Here is a 19,369-nt window from a genome sequence, read left to right as displayed (position 1 = left end):
AGGAAAGCACCATGAATTCACCTTTTCTGCCTAACCAAACATAATATAGTTAGGATTATAAACATGTTGAAGGTAGTGGCACAGTGGAGCAGTGGCTGGCGCTGTCACCTTAACACAGAAAGACCCCAGCTGAGATTTAGACTGGGGACCTTCTTACTCTGAGTTATCATGTTCTCCCCATGTCTGCACGAGTTTACTCCTACCATCAATCTAGACAGTTTTCTCTGTCTAAAGTGATAGCAAATGTCAGCATATATGGTTGGTTGTCACTGTGTTGGTCCAGTGGATCACTGGTAATCTTTTCTCACCCTGTGACCGCTAGGATGAGCTCTAAACTGGCTATGGAAAAAAACGTTTACATGTGTTAGCAGTAGGCATGTCCTTCACCAAAGGCTATGCTGTATTACACGTTTTTTGATCAGTGTAAATCATATACATGCCATAATTCCATTTCAATTCTTCCTCAGTCCATTCTCCCACAAGTTTCATGAAATTTGAGTGGTGAGTTCTTTCATAATTTTGCGAGCAAACAGACAAACTACAGTGGTCACATAAGGCTACCACAGGTGTAGTCTTGGTGAAGGAAAGGATCAGTTCTGCGCCACCTCTGTAAAGGTGTCATAATGCAACACTATGAGACATCTAATGTTGTTATGTTACCATGTGTTTCTTTTTGGTGTCCTCTCACAGGATAGTTCCGTGTACTGTGTGAGTGATAATAAGGGCTACGGTAACGTTAATTACAACTGCTGCAGTCTTCAAATAGTTTCAGTTACTTTTCTTGCCCCACAATGACACACAAACTTCAATTTGTCTGTAATGCTCCTTAACTGCATGCTACTCCAGTGATAAAATTAGTCAACATAATAATCACTTCAATCTTAAATCCAAGTACATTTTGCTCTAGTAAAAATATCGGTGGCAGCTTTTAGGAGGAGAATTTCTGTGATATACATCATTTTGTAACTTCTGTAGCATAGCAATCTATACAAAATTGATGTCCAGTATTTTTATGAACAGGCGAAGATGAAGAGGGTTACATCCCTTTTAATACCATAAAATGGCAGTAACATGGAAATTCCATGATGATTGGATGATTGAATAAAGTAATGAAATATTAATGAGATAATACTGTATGTCGGCCAGGGGATCAGCCCATTCCAAACAGGGTTGTTTTTGTACAGGCAGTGGATTTAGTTAGCGTAACTGGTGTCAGTTTAAGCTTACAAATGCAACCAGAAATATTACACTTCATCAAATATACTTATTTTTTGTAAATATGGCATATGATTTGTCAAATGATTATGAAAATATGCTCTTTTTGTCCATTTGTGTATAGCAATGTTTTTATTTCTCTCTGACTGCATGGAGGTATTTGGATTACTCACTTGTTTAGGTTTTAATTTACATTTACATTTCACACAAGTAACCTCTGGCCTTGTAAATTTATGCACTTGAGCTGTTGCTTAAAATGAACCATAGTGTCGAGTATGTATAAAATTGAGGACTACTCACTATTTAAGTTTCAGGGACTTCAATCTTTCTGGTCTTTACCAAAACACCTCACTGACACACTATATCATTCCATCATGGTCATAGCTGTTTGATATAGTTAACATCCTTGACAGTGTAGCAGCTTGTATTGGTGAGGGAGAGAATGTCCATTCATTCCCTGACATTTCTACAGTGTTTCCCTGTGAGCCAAGAAATGTTATTTACACCTGCTTGAATGAATGAATAAGAATGAATTAAGACTAGCTCCCTTTTCATGATGGAAATTTCATTACTGCAGATTCCATTTCCATCATCAATTATTAAACCTTTGCTGCTTAATCAAGTGATCCTCTGGACTCTATTACAATAATGTCTTACAGGTCAAACAGAGTTGTGGTGAAATAGCAAGGTGTCTTAAAGACGCATAGATGGGCTTATATCTGTGTAGTGGAGCACATTTAAATCTCATTTAAAAAAGAAAAGCTTTATGATTTTGATGCATCAGAGCCTCATATTAATCTGCAAGAGCTGATCTGCTTTGAGCAGCATAATCGAACACTGATTTTTGTGTTTGTGTCCTCCACCCGGGGCACTCTCCACCACTGCAGCTTTTAAACACAGCCCTACAACTACTGCCCTGTAGCAGGCCTTGTATAATGAAATCTGGCATGTTTCTGTTTAAGGGTTATTCTGCTTAAGCCAATACACAACATTACTAGGGCATTGCCCACGAGGGCTCTGGCATAGAGGGAGAGGCCATGCAAGCTAACCCTTTGTTTAGAGTCCTTGAGGCTTGTGGCAATATCTCGCCTCAGTGAGGCTGCTGTGAGCTACACAGCCTGGCCTATTTTCATCTTCAATCAGTGTCTTCAGAACCATCAGGGATAACTAGCAGTTGCAGCTCCAGCATTTCAGTTAGTTTTTATTCATCAATTCATGATACTCTTCTTCAAATTGCCAAGTGCAAGAATCTCATGAGATGACACAGTAGTCCATGGATTAAACCTTCATTACAAATAGAGATATTTTTTGCTTTTTATGTGCTTGTTTATCTCATGGCCAAAAAAAAAAATGGTTTCACATCTGACTATGGGCGTTATCCACACCTCAATACAAATTTTCCAGTACTGAAGCTGATATTCATTGTCTGTTAGTAATGAGCTTGGGTTACAGCGTGCTGTCCATATTTTCAATCTTACTTTGTGCAATGTACAACTTGATATATCTGCTTGCGGAGCTGATTTCACTCTAGCATATGAAACCAGATGAGGGAAACTAAAGTGCAAGACACTAAAGAAGGCTGAGCATGATGAAAAATGTGTTCTTTAAAAGTGCAGTCATCCAAGTGTCCTGCAGCACACCTTATGCACTCTGTGTCCCTTGTCCCCTGACTCCCCTGCGATGAAACCCTCAGCAGGGCCACATGGCCCTTCAGCCCCCTTGATAGGGAGTCACCTATGAAACCCTGCACCCACGCACACCACATGTCCCAGATCATTCAGCATGGTTTGCTGAGCTGCCCCTGTTATGTAGCCATTATCCATTTAGCTTCTCCCTGCTCCACGGTGTCAGCTTCCTTTTGTTAAGACTCATTCAGGTACAAAGTATTATTACACCCTGTGGAATAGGATAGCTTTACAAAGCCATCAAGGAAAAGCCTTTATCTCATTGATTATGTATTCACGCTGGAGGAAGACGGTATGTGTGGCATCTTCTCGCACAACCTGTCTTCGTTGTTCACACAGAGTGGGACACATAAATCAAAAGAAAATGTCCTTGTGCAAAAGGTTTTGTTGTGTTCCCACAGTTTTCCCCCATTTTTCCATTACTTTTAATTTCTAAGCGTAGGCATAAGCAGCTTAACTTTTTTGCCTTTTCAGTGAAAAAAGCCAAAGCTTTGTTGCTCCTAATGTCACATGGGCTTCATCATATTCAAACCTCCCTTTTTAAGATTTCCAACTGTACTATTCCACTGCACAGGAAAACAACCCAAACCTTCACATTTCAATTCATCTAGAAGGTGAAATAAAAGCCACAAAAAGAGGTGGTTATTCAATTGATATTGAAAATGAGTGAGTCCCTTGTGTTAAAAAGGGAGAAACACAACACTGGTAACCTGTCTGAGCTAAAAAACGTTAATTTGATGGTTTGTAACATACTACATGGAAAATGGGGGTTTTAATACAAAGGATTCACTGATTTGCATTCAAACTGATAATTTGAAACACTTTCAGAAGGGTACACATGGAGAAATAATTTTTTCCACCCAGCAGCTTCACTTTGTTGACTGTCTGGAATCAAGAGGTCTATTGCTCTCAAGGATGACATGAGTCTTTCATTCCCCTTTAGCGTGTGGAGCGCATGGATTGTGTCCTCCATACCAGTTTAATGCATTTACTCTGTAAGCTGCTCATTCCCAGTCACTGCACTGTCAGCTCTGACATCTTTATTCATGAGCACACATGCTCACTGTAAATTCCTCTGAGGAGTATTAAGAGTTGTGTCTTGAAGTTGTGATGCACACCAGGGAGGACTGTCAAGAGACCGGGAGCAATGCTAGTGTTAGAAGGTTTTTGTTGCTCTCATCCTTCACTCTTAAAACATTACAGGCACAGGACAGTATAGCGATGCAGTAGAAAACAAACATGCATGATGGGAGGATGGGAAACTAAAAAAGTTACTGAAAAATACTTCATCATATGATAAACATTGCTGCTGATGGCAGAGTGAACTTGTATCCATGGCCTAGAATCTAGTCAAACTCAGTTAGAAATGAAAACCTTGGATCATTGTGATTAAATAAAATATAACTTATTTGCCTCCTTGAATAAAATACAGATGATTCTGCTTGCCTTGAAAGTCATCACAAAGTAAGGAATATCGCTTCAAACTTATTGTACTGCCAACAGAAGTGACCCCTCTTGGAGCAAAGACAGGTTCAAACTTAAAAGAAAAAAAGTATGGTCTTGATCCGAAAAGGACTGCTTTCAGATTGCCTCTGCACAGTTATGTCATGCTGACCATTGTGAGAGCATGGCAGGAGGTGGTCAATCTGGGGATTTATACCACTGTATTAATTCTCTCTGACTCGGGATTGCTGTCTCTGCGGTACATCATTCATAACAGGACTGGGATTTACTAAATATGAATGACAAACACCAGTTCACCATTAAAGAGAGTGCATTTTTACATTCTTAGGCAAATCTGCTAAGCTGTAACATATCACATGTATGGCAATTTTACTGGTCAGAGCATTGATCCACTGCAAAAAACCATACAAATAATAAATGCATCAAACTTTCATAGATAAAAAATCACATCATTTATATTTAAAAATATTTTAAGCAAAACAAGCACTTACTGTACGCTAAAGTAAGAAAATATATAGTAAACTCTAGAGGGCAGCAGGTATTGTATTAAACAATGTTGACTGTTGGTATAAGCCTGTGATTGGCTGCTTTTGTTACACAGCATTCTGCTGGCCCTTATGCTGGGTGTTACTGTTTTTGAAATCCTCTTCTGCACAGGCCAGCTTTTTTTTTTTTGGTGACAGTTTATGAAAATCTACCAAAAATGTGTTTACAATGTTTGCTGTCTATCATGAGTGTTCTTCAACCTCTGCCAAATGGGACACTAAATCCCCACAAACATTTGCTATATTCTGATCTAAGTATCACCTACAGTGATTTTGACTGGTTTAGAGAAACAACAGCAGATCAAATTGCTTTTTTTAAGGTTATACCAGAGATGATAATGGGTACGCCTAGGGGGCTACATGGCCTTCTGTTTGAAAAGTCAGGTCGATGTGGAAGTCTCTTAAATGTGCATTCTTTCTGATGGGCAGAGGGGTGTGACTCTTGTGATGGCAAGTACAAGTTTGTTTGTACAGAAGCCTATGGGGAAAAAGACTCCACCTGTCAATCTACAGTATTTGGGAATTCTGTAAACTTGTCCTCATGGGTTTATATCTTCAGAGGTTTCATATCTTACATAAAGCCTGATGTTCATTCTGTGAATTATGACACCACTTAGACTATAGAGACAGTAAAGCAGGGTATGCTTTAGGGTAGAGCTACATAATTTTGGGCATGCATTGTTTCCATGGCTCTCAGTCAAATCCATCCCTCATTTATAACTTCACCTTTTACAAAAATCAAGATGGAAGCAGCCAAAATGTTGAAGAAAAGGCTTCATAGGGTAGGCCCAAGTGAGTAGGTGATATCATGGTGGTTGTGTCCTTCTTTTTTACAAAGTCTGTTGCATTGATCACTGTTTCCAAAGTCTACCAAACCTTAAAAAAGTGTTCATCATTTATAATATTTATGACCTGAAACATTGGTGACAATGACTCTTTTGTACTCCATCTTTTACCTATTGCATGATGCACATCAAGAATAAAAGTAACACAAAGTACTACTGAATAAGTGCTTCAGCCTCATTAAAGTACCGTGCACAAGATTTAGGCAGTACTACTAACGGCATCGCAATAGGATACTCATTACTATGTCTTCATAAAAATAATGCATTGGTAAGTCTCAGAATGTCTCTGGAATGTTGCATTGCCATGTTTCTACATTGGACCAGAGCAGAAAAAACAAAGACTGACTCTCGAGACAGTCTTTCACGTGTTTGGTGTTCTTTTTTCTAGTTATTCCTATGTGTTTGAAAGGCAGATGGTATTCAGTTGGATGCAAAGTGAAGCTTCACCACCAGATATCCCAAAATTCTACACACTGCTCCTTTGAATAAAAAAACTCCATAAACTTGTATATATACTTTATTTCAAGCTTGGTTTCCTTATAAACAATTTACTTGAACAGTTGTAAAATTACCACACTCATTTATTGAATACAGAATAATAAAAAACATAGATCTGATTTGAATCAAACGCTAACCCTAAAAGATCTTATTCAAATCAAATCGTGTGATATCTGAAAATTCCCAACTCGACTGTCAATGATAATTTCACAATTAAAGTGAAATTACCATGAGACTATTTTCATGTTTAAATCTTTGATAAGAAATGTATGTGGAAGATAAAAGTAAGTTGTCTACTTCCGCACAATAGCTTACAGGAATAGCTCCAACATGAACTTACAGGATAGAGTTATTTTAAAGCCGACTGCCATCATTGCATTCCTCTCCGAGATATAATGAGGGCAGCACACCCTAAAACTGACGGATTGTTAGGAGCCAACTGACAGGCCACATCATGAAGTGGATGATAAGAGAAGCTGCAGTAGGTGGGATACTTTCTCAGTAGCTGCACGTCACAAAATATACCTCTGAGCTCACAGGCATGGTGTGATAGACACACAATTGAGGCAGGTCAGTTACTCACCATCCTTACGGTGGTAGGTGATCTCCACCTTGCGCTCCTCAGAACCAAGCACAGCCTGTGACACCTGGTCGATGGCCTCTTTGTCAGTAAGGTCCCCATGAAGGAAGTCACAGGTGCATGGTTTCTGCATTATGTCTGGTCTTGAGAAGCCTGTCATCTCACAGAAACCATCGTTGCAGTATATAATCGCACAGTTCTCCACCCTTGCATTGGCTATAATAAATTTTCGGTCTGTATAAAAAGAAGAAATCAGAACGTGTGAGGCTGTGGTATAGTATCAGTACAGTAACATATAAAGGTATCCAATGGCTGTTTTGGAATATACTCCAATAATAAACTGCTGTAATAATAATGTAAAGAAAAATCATCAGTCTGTAAATGATTTGTCCCCAAAAACTGAGAACATATTTTGTTTTCTTTCTTATCAAAAATAGACCTTCTGGAGTATTTTAATGGAAAACGTGAGATAAATCTGTATCCATTTACTTATCTTCTTTATCCCAGTGTTTGTTTGTCAGAACACACTCATGATATTCCCTAGTAGCAGCATTTGTACATCAGGAAGATACTTACTCTGACCCTCGAATTTCCGAATGATTAATCCAAGGAAGGTGTTTTGTGGCGCAACGTGACCTCTTCTTACAGGCATGCTTACGCGCAGATAATTCCACGACCTCCACTAAAAGCGCCTTTACAAGTAAATCCCGAAGTTGCAAATGTTGGCTCTTTGTAATGTTTCCTTTACCATGCTCGACGCGAGCACTCCTTCCACCTTAAAGACCTCCCTACTTCGTCGAGGAGTTATTTATCCCGCTTGTATGCCCGAGCATGTAAATGCCTCATCGCCGAAACGCACGGAATCGGGGAGGATAGCTTCAGTTAGATTCAGTTCGCCAAGCATTTCGCGTTGAGGTTGGCTGCGATCCTGACGTGCTCTGTCGTGGTGTGTTGGGCGCTTACAGTGGACAGCGGTTAATATGCCAAGGGGAGTGACGTTGCAACCAGCGGGCTTAGTTCGCTCTATCTCCGGTAGTGTCACAGCCTTGTGCAACGACACATCACCGGAATAGACTTTGCGCCTACAATATGCTGCCCCGTGTGAAAAACAACAAATTTCCCTTAACAAACTGCCAGGACACTTTAAGGAAGGGGAGAAACTGCGCTATTATTAGAACGCGCATCACTATCAAAGACCCAAAACCATTGTTACAGGGCTGTCTTATCAGTGCACTCTTGAAACTAAGCGTGACTTGCACATATAACATATTACAGTGTGAAGATTGCACCTTGGAATGTGCACAAATTGTTAGTGACAATATTAATAATGGTTTCGAAGTAAAGAGCAAGCACTACTTAAAACATTACTTCAGCTATGATTTGTGCTAGAGGGCTGTTGATTTGAATTATGTCTCTAGAGAGAAGAGTAGATGGTTGATAAATGAATATTCTTAAGCCTTTTAGCAAAAAAAAAAAAAAAAAAAAGATCTTAAAAAGTAGTGCAACATTATGGGAAACAGGCTTGTTAAAATTTGGTTTATCATGATGGGAGTGGACCAACTGCCCTGGATGGACAAAGTAGGGGCATTCATCCTCATTTTGGCTCAACTCTTGTGAGAAAAGCAAAGGGTAATTTCCCAAGTTGGACAAACTACCTTTTTATTGAGCACGTGAGGAAATAATTATATTTGTGCATGTTATGTAATCACAATATGAGAAAATGCAATATTTTATACTTTGAGGTCAAGACCTCATAAACGTGTAATGTAGTACAGGCAGTGTTGCTTAACTTGTCAAACAATGTTAAAAAAGAACACTTGTTCTAAAACTGATCAGCACCATTGATTCATAAAACATTTGGTCAAGAAAGATAAATGTTCAGTGACGTTCCACAATGTAATTCTATTAAAAAAAAATATGTCAAGTCTTTTACAAATTTAACTTTTCTTAATTTTAGGAAAATATGAAATTAGAAAATATACCATACAGAATCTGTGTTGACCTCCTGTCTTTCAGAGAATAGTTCTAACTTGAAAGCAGATACTTTTCAGGAATAGCTGAAAACACCAGCTGTGCTGGGCCTTTCAGGGTCCATTTAGGCACTTGACTGTCAATAGCTTCATAAAGTTGCTGTCTGTCTTTGTGATGAGAATGACCAAATCATTTGAAGACAGGAGAAGAAAATAGTTTGGATTTTTTTTCTTATTTTATTTATTTACTTATTTTTTGGTAAATTGGGGAAGACATTTTCAAAAACAAATCATCATTCTTCCACAGCATCTGCTGAAATCTGATTATAGATTTTGCATCTGCTCTACTGTCTGTGCTTTATGCATTCATTATCACTTGCTGACATGAAAACTGCTGAGCTGAAGTGAGAAGCATGATGATGATCCAGTATCTATGATGTCAGAGGACATATTTGCAGAAATGGATTATATAATTCATTATTAGGTTTTCATTATTGCACATTAAAATCCCCCAAAAGTAAGAATAATTTTTCCATTTTTATTTTATAATAAGAGATTTCTATCTATACATGGAAGAGAGAAGGTCCTGATTCCCACAGTCTGCCACAGCACAACAATATGTTTCTTTCCAGAGTCGACAAACCCAAAAATTCTGGCTGCTGCAAATATACCCAAATCGTATTGCTTCTTGTTGATACGTTTTTAAATATCTATAAGAGTTTTATATTCAACATATAGTTCTCAGTGCCAATCAAGCACTTTTTTTTCTGTTTGACAAAATGCAAAGTCTGTGGTTTGAATAGAAACATGTTGGATTCACAAGTAGTTTTATGTAATGCATTTTCGTTGTATTGTTACAGTCTTTCCTCAATTGCTTGCATTCTATTACCAGGCATAAAAGCAAATCCTTCAAAACTATGATGCAATCTAACCTAAAGCTCACCAATTTTCCTTAGACTAACATGACTCCCTTGTTTTGAGAGACAATTAGAATCTGATGGACCCCTAGTGCACAACTCTTCAAACAAATCTCTTCATACATCTATGCCTGCACCATGTGCTCATTTAGAAAGGCCTAGCAGTCAATATTGTTTACTTGAGTCAGCAAACCCAGTTAGCACATAATTATCCAGGTGGAAACACTGAGAGTCAAAATTATTCACACTCCAGTGAGAGCCTGTAATAGATAAAATTGCCGTGGGTTTGTTTCTTTAGCTTTGGAACTACGGATTCAGAAAGGCACGAAGGAAGAGGGCGAGGACAAGGGAGGACAAAGTGGAAGATGGGGAAATGGCCAAGGAGACAAGTAGTGTAAGATGAAATTCGTGCCTCTCTTGTTACCTATGTCCTTTTCCATGGGATGTCAATAAGGGAGGCGATAATACAAATCTTCCTCTACTGTAACATTAAGGAGTTGAATCAGCTCTCACTGGACTGCTCAGATTTGTAACTGGTTCTATCAGTATGTGAGAGGACCCTAATCCTGGCAGGGAATCCAAAAGTGCAAACATAAGCCCACATGGGTTTGCAGAGGGAGCTGGAACATAGAGGAGGAAAACACTGGAAGGTGTGAAAATGATCTAATAAAGAACAAAGAAAATCAGAAAGTATCTATACTGAGAGTTGTAATCGCAAATGAATAAGAGATGTGCTTATCAGTTACTGAGACCTGATCTGAAATAAGAACGGGAAACAAAACTTTACACAGCGCAGAAAAAAACCCAAAAACGATTGCAAAATGAAATATACAGTATATCCAAACATAAAAAATTAAGCTTGAAATGTATATTTAAAAAAAACAACTGCATTTTTAAATGAAAAGAACAAATACCAAAATCAAACTCAAATCATTTTGAGGAGAGTTGACTGACGTGCTGATTGAGACGCTGTCCATGGTGCTGCAATTGCAGTGGCACTGTCTGCATTCCTTGGCTTTTAGAGAAAAGGCGTTTGCTTTTATGATGTGCAATTGCATTTTTACACTCTCACTCTCACTCACACACCATTGCAAAGACACACACACGCACATAATCCCCCCCCCCCCCCCCCCCCCCCACACACACACACGCAAACACACTCTTTTCCAGATTTTCATGAATGGATGCATGAAAGCAATAGTCTGCTTTTCATGCAGGCATTCAAGTGCGTCTAATCTGTGCAGGCTGCAGCCATGTGGTGAACAAATGAAAATGTATGCATAATGCAAAACCTCACTTTCAGTCTTGAAACATCTGGCCCTGTATTTCAGCTTAAGCCCATCAAACATCTGGCCAATTGAGTGTGAGAGAGCACAATTAATGTATATATGTACAACATAATTACATCCAGAGACAATATATATTTTACAATATATATTGACAGTATAAAGAATGAATTCTTATCCATAACCTCACCTTCAAAACATAAAAAAACAACAACAAACAAACAGAAAACAAACACGTTAGGTGGTCATTCTTTTAACTCTTCTTTTTGGGTGACCTGACAGATTTCTTGGCAATGGGCAACATAATGGGTAAGGTTGGGTCATAATAAACCTCTGCCTCACAAAGTCCACGACCAAATCCGACCATCAATCCCTAATAGATAGGCTCCCTTCTCAGGGTCTGGGAGCGGTTTAGGAAAGGATTAAACCCACACTGGGCCAGCCCCCTCCTATATTGGTCTGGTGGGTGATCCAAAGTAGGCCCAACATTTGTCACATCGAATTAAAATCTCTACATAAAAAGAAACAACATTGAAAATGCAGACATGAAATTCAAAGCAATAACCTTAGAAGGTAGTGAAGTAATAAAAATACTGACCCTGCTAGCACTTTCTGGAGTGTCCTTGTGGTGCCCCAACACCTCCACTTTTGCCAGCATTTGTCTTTTTTTATTATCAATATTAGTGATGGTGTTGGTAGCAATAATGTAATATTTAGTGCGTGGCTGGAGTTTGGGTAAAGGGGTGTTAATATGTTGGACTAGCCGCAATAAGTAAACAGCAACCAGCTGAAGTTTTATTCATCATTCCGTCTTCTATTCATTGTTTTGTTTTCCCTGTAATGTCTTATCAATGTGCTTATTGCTACTGGTGCATTTCTGTGTAAATAAATAAATAAATAGATAAAATTGAAACAAAAAAAAAGGATTTTTCCTCTTCAGTATTATTGGCCTACATTCTGAGGATTGAGCTAAACACTTGTTTTGCAGTGCTTTGTGAAATGAGCTTACTTTAAAAGTCAGCTTGGGAAGCAATTTTTTGACTTTGCAAGTAACAGACAAAGATAATCTTGCAGTATTTTTTTCTCTGTACCCACAAAGTGAGGCCTCCCCAGGCCACAGTGCTTTGTCTATTGTATTTGATCAAATTGAGAATCAGAATTGCATAAGGTGGCCTGTAGCTCATATCCATTACTCACGAAACAGCCACATTGAAACTTCTCAGCACACACCCATTGCTCAGTTACAGTCAGGTGAAAATTATTCCTTTCTCTCTGTGTTTAGCTTTGCAACTTAGGATAGAAATTTAGTTGATTTAGCTCAGGGTCTCTTACCTTGTTTTGACTTTTGTGAGACATACCATTGTTGTGTGCATCTCACTTCTCAAATCACACTTGATTCATACTGGCACATGTGCTGACTGGTAAAAGCAAAGGATGGTGATGGGGTGGTGGGTATTGGGGGCTGATATTATCTGAGAGCTGCACACATAGGAAACAATGTTATCATGCAGAGCTTTGTGCCTAGGTTAAAGATATACAGTAGTATACAAGTAATTCGGTGTCACTGTTCACCTCAGCTGTATCATACATCTGAATTTTTTTTAGTCTTAAGTGGAAGCAACTGAATAAATACATCATCACAGGGAACCTATTTTGTGAGTAGTTCAAAGGAATTTTATACAGGTCTTATGCTGGTGTTAAATAAAGTCTTTACTTTATATGCAACATGGCATATAATCTTTTTTTAAGAGTTGTGCAAATGAACTCTACTTGATAAACAATCGTGTCTCATAGTGAATAAGATGATGACATTTGTCATTTTGTGACCAGTGATTGGTCCATTGAGCTACAGTCGTCACAGAGTCTAGCGATTTTGAAGAAGACAGCTTCAGAGAAGAAAGATTTCCACCTTTGTTTCAAAAACTATTTATCGTTTGGTGGGGTCATAAATAGAATAGAATAGAATAGAAAAGAAAAATACTTTATTCATCCCCCAATTGGGGAAATTCAAAAGATATATGAAGAACAACAAAATATATGTCCATCTGCCTTGGTAGAGTTCAAATTTGTAATCTGGATGCAACATTTTTGCACAACAAAACAACGTCAATCGCCTAATATTACAAAAGTGTCTGACACGCCTAAATACATTTAATAAATGTCTTGCTTTTCAAGATCCAAATGATTCTAACACTTGTAGACACCGTGAAGTGTCGTTTTGAATATCATGTTGCCATTCATTCATTCAGTTTGTCATTCATACATAGCACATAATCTCTGAGAATCTAGAGCAATCTGCAAAACAGCAGCCGCTACAGCAGCATGCAGTTGCCAGAGCCTAATCCAGGTCTCACGACAGAAGTGCTCTCTCTGTCTCTCGGCCTGTCTTTCTCTCTCTCCTCCCACTCTCTCTGCCTATGTAGCCTGTATGCTCACACCCATGGAGGATGGTCTCAGAGCTTACTCATCGTTCATATAAACCATCCCAGCACCGTCTCTGAGAATAATCCAGAGCAAAACACTGCTGTTTCTGCCTCTGTGCCTTAGCTCGCGTTCTACACCATCTGCTCCCAATGAGAAAAAAAGGCCACCCTGCACTTGTGGCTTAGTGTGAGACTTCACAATATCATTTAATCTGCCGGAGGTCAGTGCTCTGTCCCTCTGTCTCTGTTGCAAATGTCGGACCAATCTCGCTGGCTGGAAAATGTGCTTTGAAGAATGGTTTGTCCAAATTACATTAAAAAATTAAATCAAAGAAGTTATTTTCTGATGCTTGCCTATACCCATGGATTGTTTTCAACCATTCTGTATCACATGATTCTATCAATTTGCAGGGTCAGGAAGATTGCAGCATCTGTCCCAAGTGTCCTCGCTGCTCGGCCCTGTGTGAATGCAGCTACAGTCTCTAGGCACAGGCACCATATGCTGCCACCCACAAACAGACTACAAAGTCATTTGACAGTGAACCACTGACTGCATGCACTACCAATTGCCTATATCCAGGCTATGACTTCTGATTCATCACAAGGCCAGACATCATCTGTAGGTCAGTCATCCATTGTTATTTATCAAAAAGTCAGTGGAAAACTAGAATTAGTCCTGATATATAAACTCACACAAATAATTTGAGGCCCTAATTTTGTCTGTGGATAGATTACATTTATGTAGGACTATGTAAAAAAAGCTTACAGTGAATATTATTCCAGCTAATTAAAAAAAGACAAAAAAGACCATTAGATCATAACTGGAATTAATGTCCATTGACCAATCATCATTCACATTTTTAAATAATTAGGATGTTTGTGAAGCAACCAGAAGTGACATTAGAGCTCTCAATCTTTTCCTGATGATGGTCCTTTCCGTTGAGGTAAGGACTAAAGATGGAAATTAGCCATTTTCTATAATCTTGCATATTTACATGTATATGTTCAATAATATGTATTGTCCCTGCTTTAAATAAACTCAAACTCAAACTCATTGGCATCAGCAAAATTGCTTTCTTTTAAATCAGTGGAAATGACTCTCCAAGGCTATACAGCAAGCAGTATACAACACAGATAATTTATTTAGTAAAAGCCCAGTGTCTGATGATATGAAAAGAACACCATTATTGAACCTTTTCCCGCTAAGACACAATTTACCTTCATGAATTATTAAAATGCTGACAATTAAACTCGGATGCTGACTAAAAACACCATTCTAAATCACTTAGATTTGAAAACAGATTAATAATTTAATAGGAAACAAACAGCTGTTGTACATCTGTTGCTATTCAACTACTGAATTAGTGGGAATGGTGCCCAACCTTCAACACCACTGCTCCCATTCTAAAATTTCTCATTTAAGCTAATTTCAAAGTGGGCCTGGGCTGCAATCAGCTTACAGCTTTTTAATTATGGTTGAATATGTCATGTTTTTTGGATCCAACAAAGGATTGGAGTAACTTCCCTTTTGTGAAACAAATTTGTAATGGTAATGGCAACGATGATGGCAGCATAGAGTGGCTTTCCTTTAGTATGCTGCTTGGCAAAGCTGTGGCGAATCCAGTTATAGTTTTCATGAAAGGTAAGTAAAAATAGGATGTGGCAAGGGCCACAAAATCTTAACTTAAACTTGAGCAACATGAAAACTTGGCCAGTGTTGTACCACTGAGGAGAACAACCGAATTGGCGACAAGAGGTGAGAAGACTGGAGCTTTTAAGCAGCAGACACAGGATCAACCACAGGTAAGGACGATGAATGAGCAAGGCAGCACCGCCAGCCACATCCACCGGGAACAGGAGCCAGACACACACAAACACATAAAGAGAACATAGAAAAAACTTAACAACAAACCTTGAACCCTGAAAAAATAACAGTTTCAACCATTCATCCATTGCTATCAAGAATCTAAAAGGTAAGTTTTCTAAGTACTTTTGCAAAGGGTTTTCGTCCATGAGTAAGATAGACTTCATAAGTCTTGAATCTCCTTGTCTATATTTATGGTTTAGCCACACTGTTAGCAGAGTTCTTTGACTTTTTATTCACACTGTAGCTAACAGTTTCAACCATCAGCTATACTTCCAACTAGCTAACTCACCAATATATTTGTTTAATTGAAACTTTTATAGATTTTTGCCTAATTCAGACTACGGATTATTTTCAATCAATGATGAAATTTTCTTCTCAAACCTATTGATGTAAGAAAGCTGGTATCTTGGAAGACGAGTGGCTAAAACACAGAAGTTCAGAACAGTCAGTCTTCAATTGGCACCTGCATGGGCATTTTAAGCCTGACAACAGTCAATAGTGGTGACTATTCACGGGTTAATACAGGCATTCAGTGATTGGCTCCGCCTGTTGCACTTCTGTGTTCTGAGTGGTTGGCGTTTACTCATAATTGTGATAGAAAATGCTTATTCTAATCACAATTTGTTATGGTGGACTTCCCAGATGGCTTAAATGATCTAATGCATGAGGTTAGGTAATTAAGGTCCAATTAAGGTGGATCTTTTTACAAACGCTCTTTCTCCAGTAACTAATACCTCTGGTTTGGAGTTACACAGAGGGAGAAGTCTTCATTAAGTGTTGTGCCAGTAAATCTGAGTTATTAGCTGCTTTTAAACTGTAGCAGGCATGATGAGCCATTTCCTGTTTTATAGATAACAAATTATGATGACATCTCTATTAGTAGTTTAGACATCCTAAATTGGTTTGCTTCTGTGCGAATATAAATGAAAATTATTCAAAATTATTTAGCAGTCATCTTACATCTTTAGCGGTGTTTTTCTGGGGACCTTTTTCAAAGGTCACTTTTCCGAGGGACTCTATAAAATGATAACGTCCTCAGGAGGAGAAACTTCCTTAAGAATTTAATCAAGAAAAGGAAAAGCTATCTCTGCTATCCTCATGCCAAGTTTCCGAAGGAGGATTTTATTACCACTGTTGTCAAACTGCTGGCAGAGTTTAATTTTCTGTTATCCCTGATGTGATCAAAGGTTACCATGGAAACTGGTGTGCCACGGAGGATGTGTCACTTTCCTGGTCCCAACAGCTACGTTTGCCACTTTTCAAGCTATTGTTCTATGTTGGTGCTTTTCTCATAACTGCTGGGAGTGCTGCTAAACTAGCTTTTACTCCTAATCAGATAAGCTGGTCGACATAGATATTGTAAAGAAATACATAATTAGGCTTTTGAGCTATCAATACAAAAAATATCACACCCAATAGTTTGAAGGCCTGTTAAGCTTAAGAGAAGTCCCATCTCTCTATGCTCTGTGTGGTTATAACGGCAAGCATGAGGGACTTTTACTGACTGGCACAATGCTCTTTTTCTAGAGGGAAGCCAATGACAAAGTCCTTCTCCACATCAAAACAAACTTGCAGCGATGTTGTCATGCCTCACATGAGACAACCTCCACACACCATGCACAGGCATTCTCTGAGTAACTTGTCCCATGTACAAGCCAGAAATAATTCTAATCTTTAAATACAATAATGGTCCGTTTTATAATGAAGACAACTGCATATGGTTGCCTTTTCATTCAACTAGAGGTATGTATCAATGACACAGGCAAATACTTGCTTCATATGTAACAGTTTCTTGCTTCGTGTTTTTTTTTTTCTTTCTCAAGGCTGAAAGGTTTCTTTTCTATAGAAATACCAGCCACATAAACAAGCTTTAAATGTACTATGTATGACTAAAAATAGAGCCGAGGTTTTTAATTTTGATGTTCAAGACATACAGCTCTCACTGATGAACTCAGCCTTTGAGGTAAAGCAAATTATGTTGCTTTTAGCCTTTTTTTTATGTTCACTCTATCTGGTACATTATTTCTTAATTAAATAAGATGAAGGAGCTCAGTGCATTAAGCACTACCCTAGTTCATTTTGCATTCCACTTATTTAAGTCTACGTTTCTTGTGTGGGTGGTTTCGTATTCATAATTATTTGTTCAGTTTATTACTTGTACAAACTAAGCTTCATAAAGGGAGCCTTTAGTGCGTATATACCTTATGGAATTCGATTTTCTGCGATTGTTTTATTGTGACCACCCAATGTTTAATTTAGGCTTTTTGCTTTGTAGTTATTTTTATACAAGAGACAGGGGACACAAGTCTGTATCAGTGGTATAAGAAGCTCATCCAAAAGTTTAGATATTACAATGATGCAATGTATCTAATCTCTGAATGTGTCTGGAAGTCTGCAACTAACATGTCTTGGTTGTTGAAGTCTTACTGGGTCAAGGCTGTTTGAGGCACCTTTATCAGTGGCAATCACTTAGATATAAATGCATTAGTAATACAGTTGAAATTACTTTATGATTTTTCAGTACCATTCCAGAATAACATTATCATTAAGAAAGATCTTTTTAAATTGTTCACCAGTTGCATTTCACTCAAAGATTGTGGGCTTTATAAAAAAAGCTGAGAAATCCTAGTCTTGTTGTGTATTTAGACACCTTGTTAAGGTTACCAAAAACTGCTGTATTACAGTTTTTCTCTATTGGTTTGGCTCATTTCTTGAAACAGAAATTACATTATCAAAATAACATGGACAAATTTCCAAACCACCTCGTAATTGTTCACAACAGAATGGCATTTCTCATTGCTTTCATCAAATTGCAATTGTCTTAATACATGTGTCAATTGTTTCAGTGTATCTCTGCAAAAGATTAAGTACAAGTAGCCTACAGTTTGCACAGTTTGCCTACATTTAGCACATTTTCCAAGTGAATCGATTTTGGTGATCTGAACTGATTAGTTGATTCTTGGTCTAATGGTTCTTCTATCCAAAATATGTCAGCATGATTTCATTGTATAAGTCATCACGTGCACAATAATCTGTTCAATTGTCAAAATGGGCCAAGAACATGATACCATCAATACCATATAGAATCTCATGTAACATTTGATAAATTCATGACAGTAATTGACAATCAGGTGAAACTAGAACTTTACTAACGAAGAAGGAGTTTCAAGCACCTCAGGTGACCAATCAAATGGTAGGCATAGTTAGTTACCTGACAGATGCTGTCCATGATTGTGAGTGCTGCCAAACATGTAGGCCTATATAAAGAGCTTGACCAGGACCAACTTCTGAACATGGAGGCACCAGGCCAAGCAAATGAACAAGGGCAAGTTCCTGCTCGAGGAAGAGGAAGAGGAAGAGGAAGAGGAAGAAGAAGAAGAAGAGGAGGAGTGAGGATGCGTGGTGGTCGAATAGGGGGAAGAGGCCGAGGAGCACGAAGACACCGTGCTGTCCCAGATGAAATTCGGGCCACAATTATAGATCATCCATAGCCACATAATTTTGCTTGTTTTTTTTGTTTGTATTACAGTTTTTCTCTATTGGTTTGGCTCATTTCTTGAAACAGAAATTACATTATCAAAATAACATGGACAAATCTCCAAACCACCTCGCAATTGTTCACAACAGAATGGCATTTCTCATTGCTTTCATCAAATTGCAATTGTCTTAATACACGTGTCAATTGTTCCAGTGCATCTCTGCAAAAGATTAAGTACAAGTAGCCTACAGTTTGCACAGTTTGCCTACATTTAGCACATTTTCCAAGTGAATAGATTTTGGTGATCTGAACTGATTAGTTGATTCTTTGTCTAATGGTTCTTCCACCAAAATATGTCAGCATGATTTCATTGTATAAGTCATCACATGCACAATAATCTGTTCAATTGTCAAAATGGGCCAAGAACATGATACCATCAATACCATATAGAATCTCATGTTATTCCCCTTTCCTTAATCCTATTGAGGAGTTTTTCTCTGCTTGGAGGTGGAGAGTGTATGAGCATCATGCTCAAGACCAAAGATCCCTGCTCCTTGCATCGGACGCTGCATTTTTAGACATTACAGGAGATCAGT

At 38.3% G+C, this 19,369-nt stretch overlaps 1 protein-coding gene across 2 annotated transcripts in view; it reads right to left on the bottom strand.

Moving 5' to 3' along the window:
- Nucleotides 1–7,770, bottom strand: part of LOC142396710 (potassium voltage-gated channel subfamily H member 7) — a 45,921-nt gene extending 38,151 nt beyond the window's left edge. For both annotated transcript variants that reach the window (XM_075479725.1, XM_075479726.1), the window contains exons 1-2: nt 7,409–7,770; nt 6,836–7,066 (exon numbers count right to left, since the gene is read on the bottom strand). In XM_075479725.1, the coding sequence (XP_075335840.1) occupies nt 6,836–7,066; nt 7,409–7,484 (307 nt within the window). In that variant the 5' untranslated portion in view covers nt 7,485–7,770. The remainder of the gene's footprint in view (nt 1–6,835; nt 7,067–7,408) is intronic.
- Nucleotides 7,771–19,369: the final 11,599 nt, after the last annotated feature.

This window comes from Odontesthes bonariensis, chromosome 12 (assembly GCF_027942865.1).
Source record: "Odontesthes bonariensis isolate fOdoBon6 chromosome 12, fOdoBon6.hap1, whole genome shotgun sequence".
In the NCBI taxonomy this organism is placed as follows: domain Eukaryota; kingdom Metazoa; phylum Chordata; class Actinopteri; order Atheriniformes; family Atherinopsidae; genus Odontesthes; species Odontesthes bonariensis.
The sequence above is the reverse complement of the archived record's forward strand: the minus strand, read 5'-3'. Positions and strand labels throughout refer to the sequence as shown.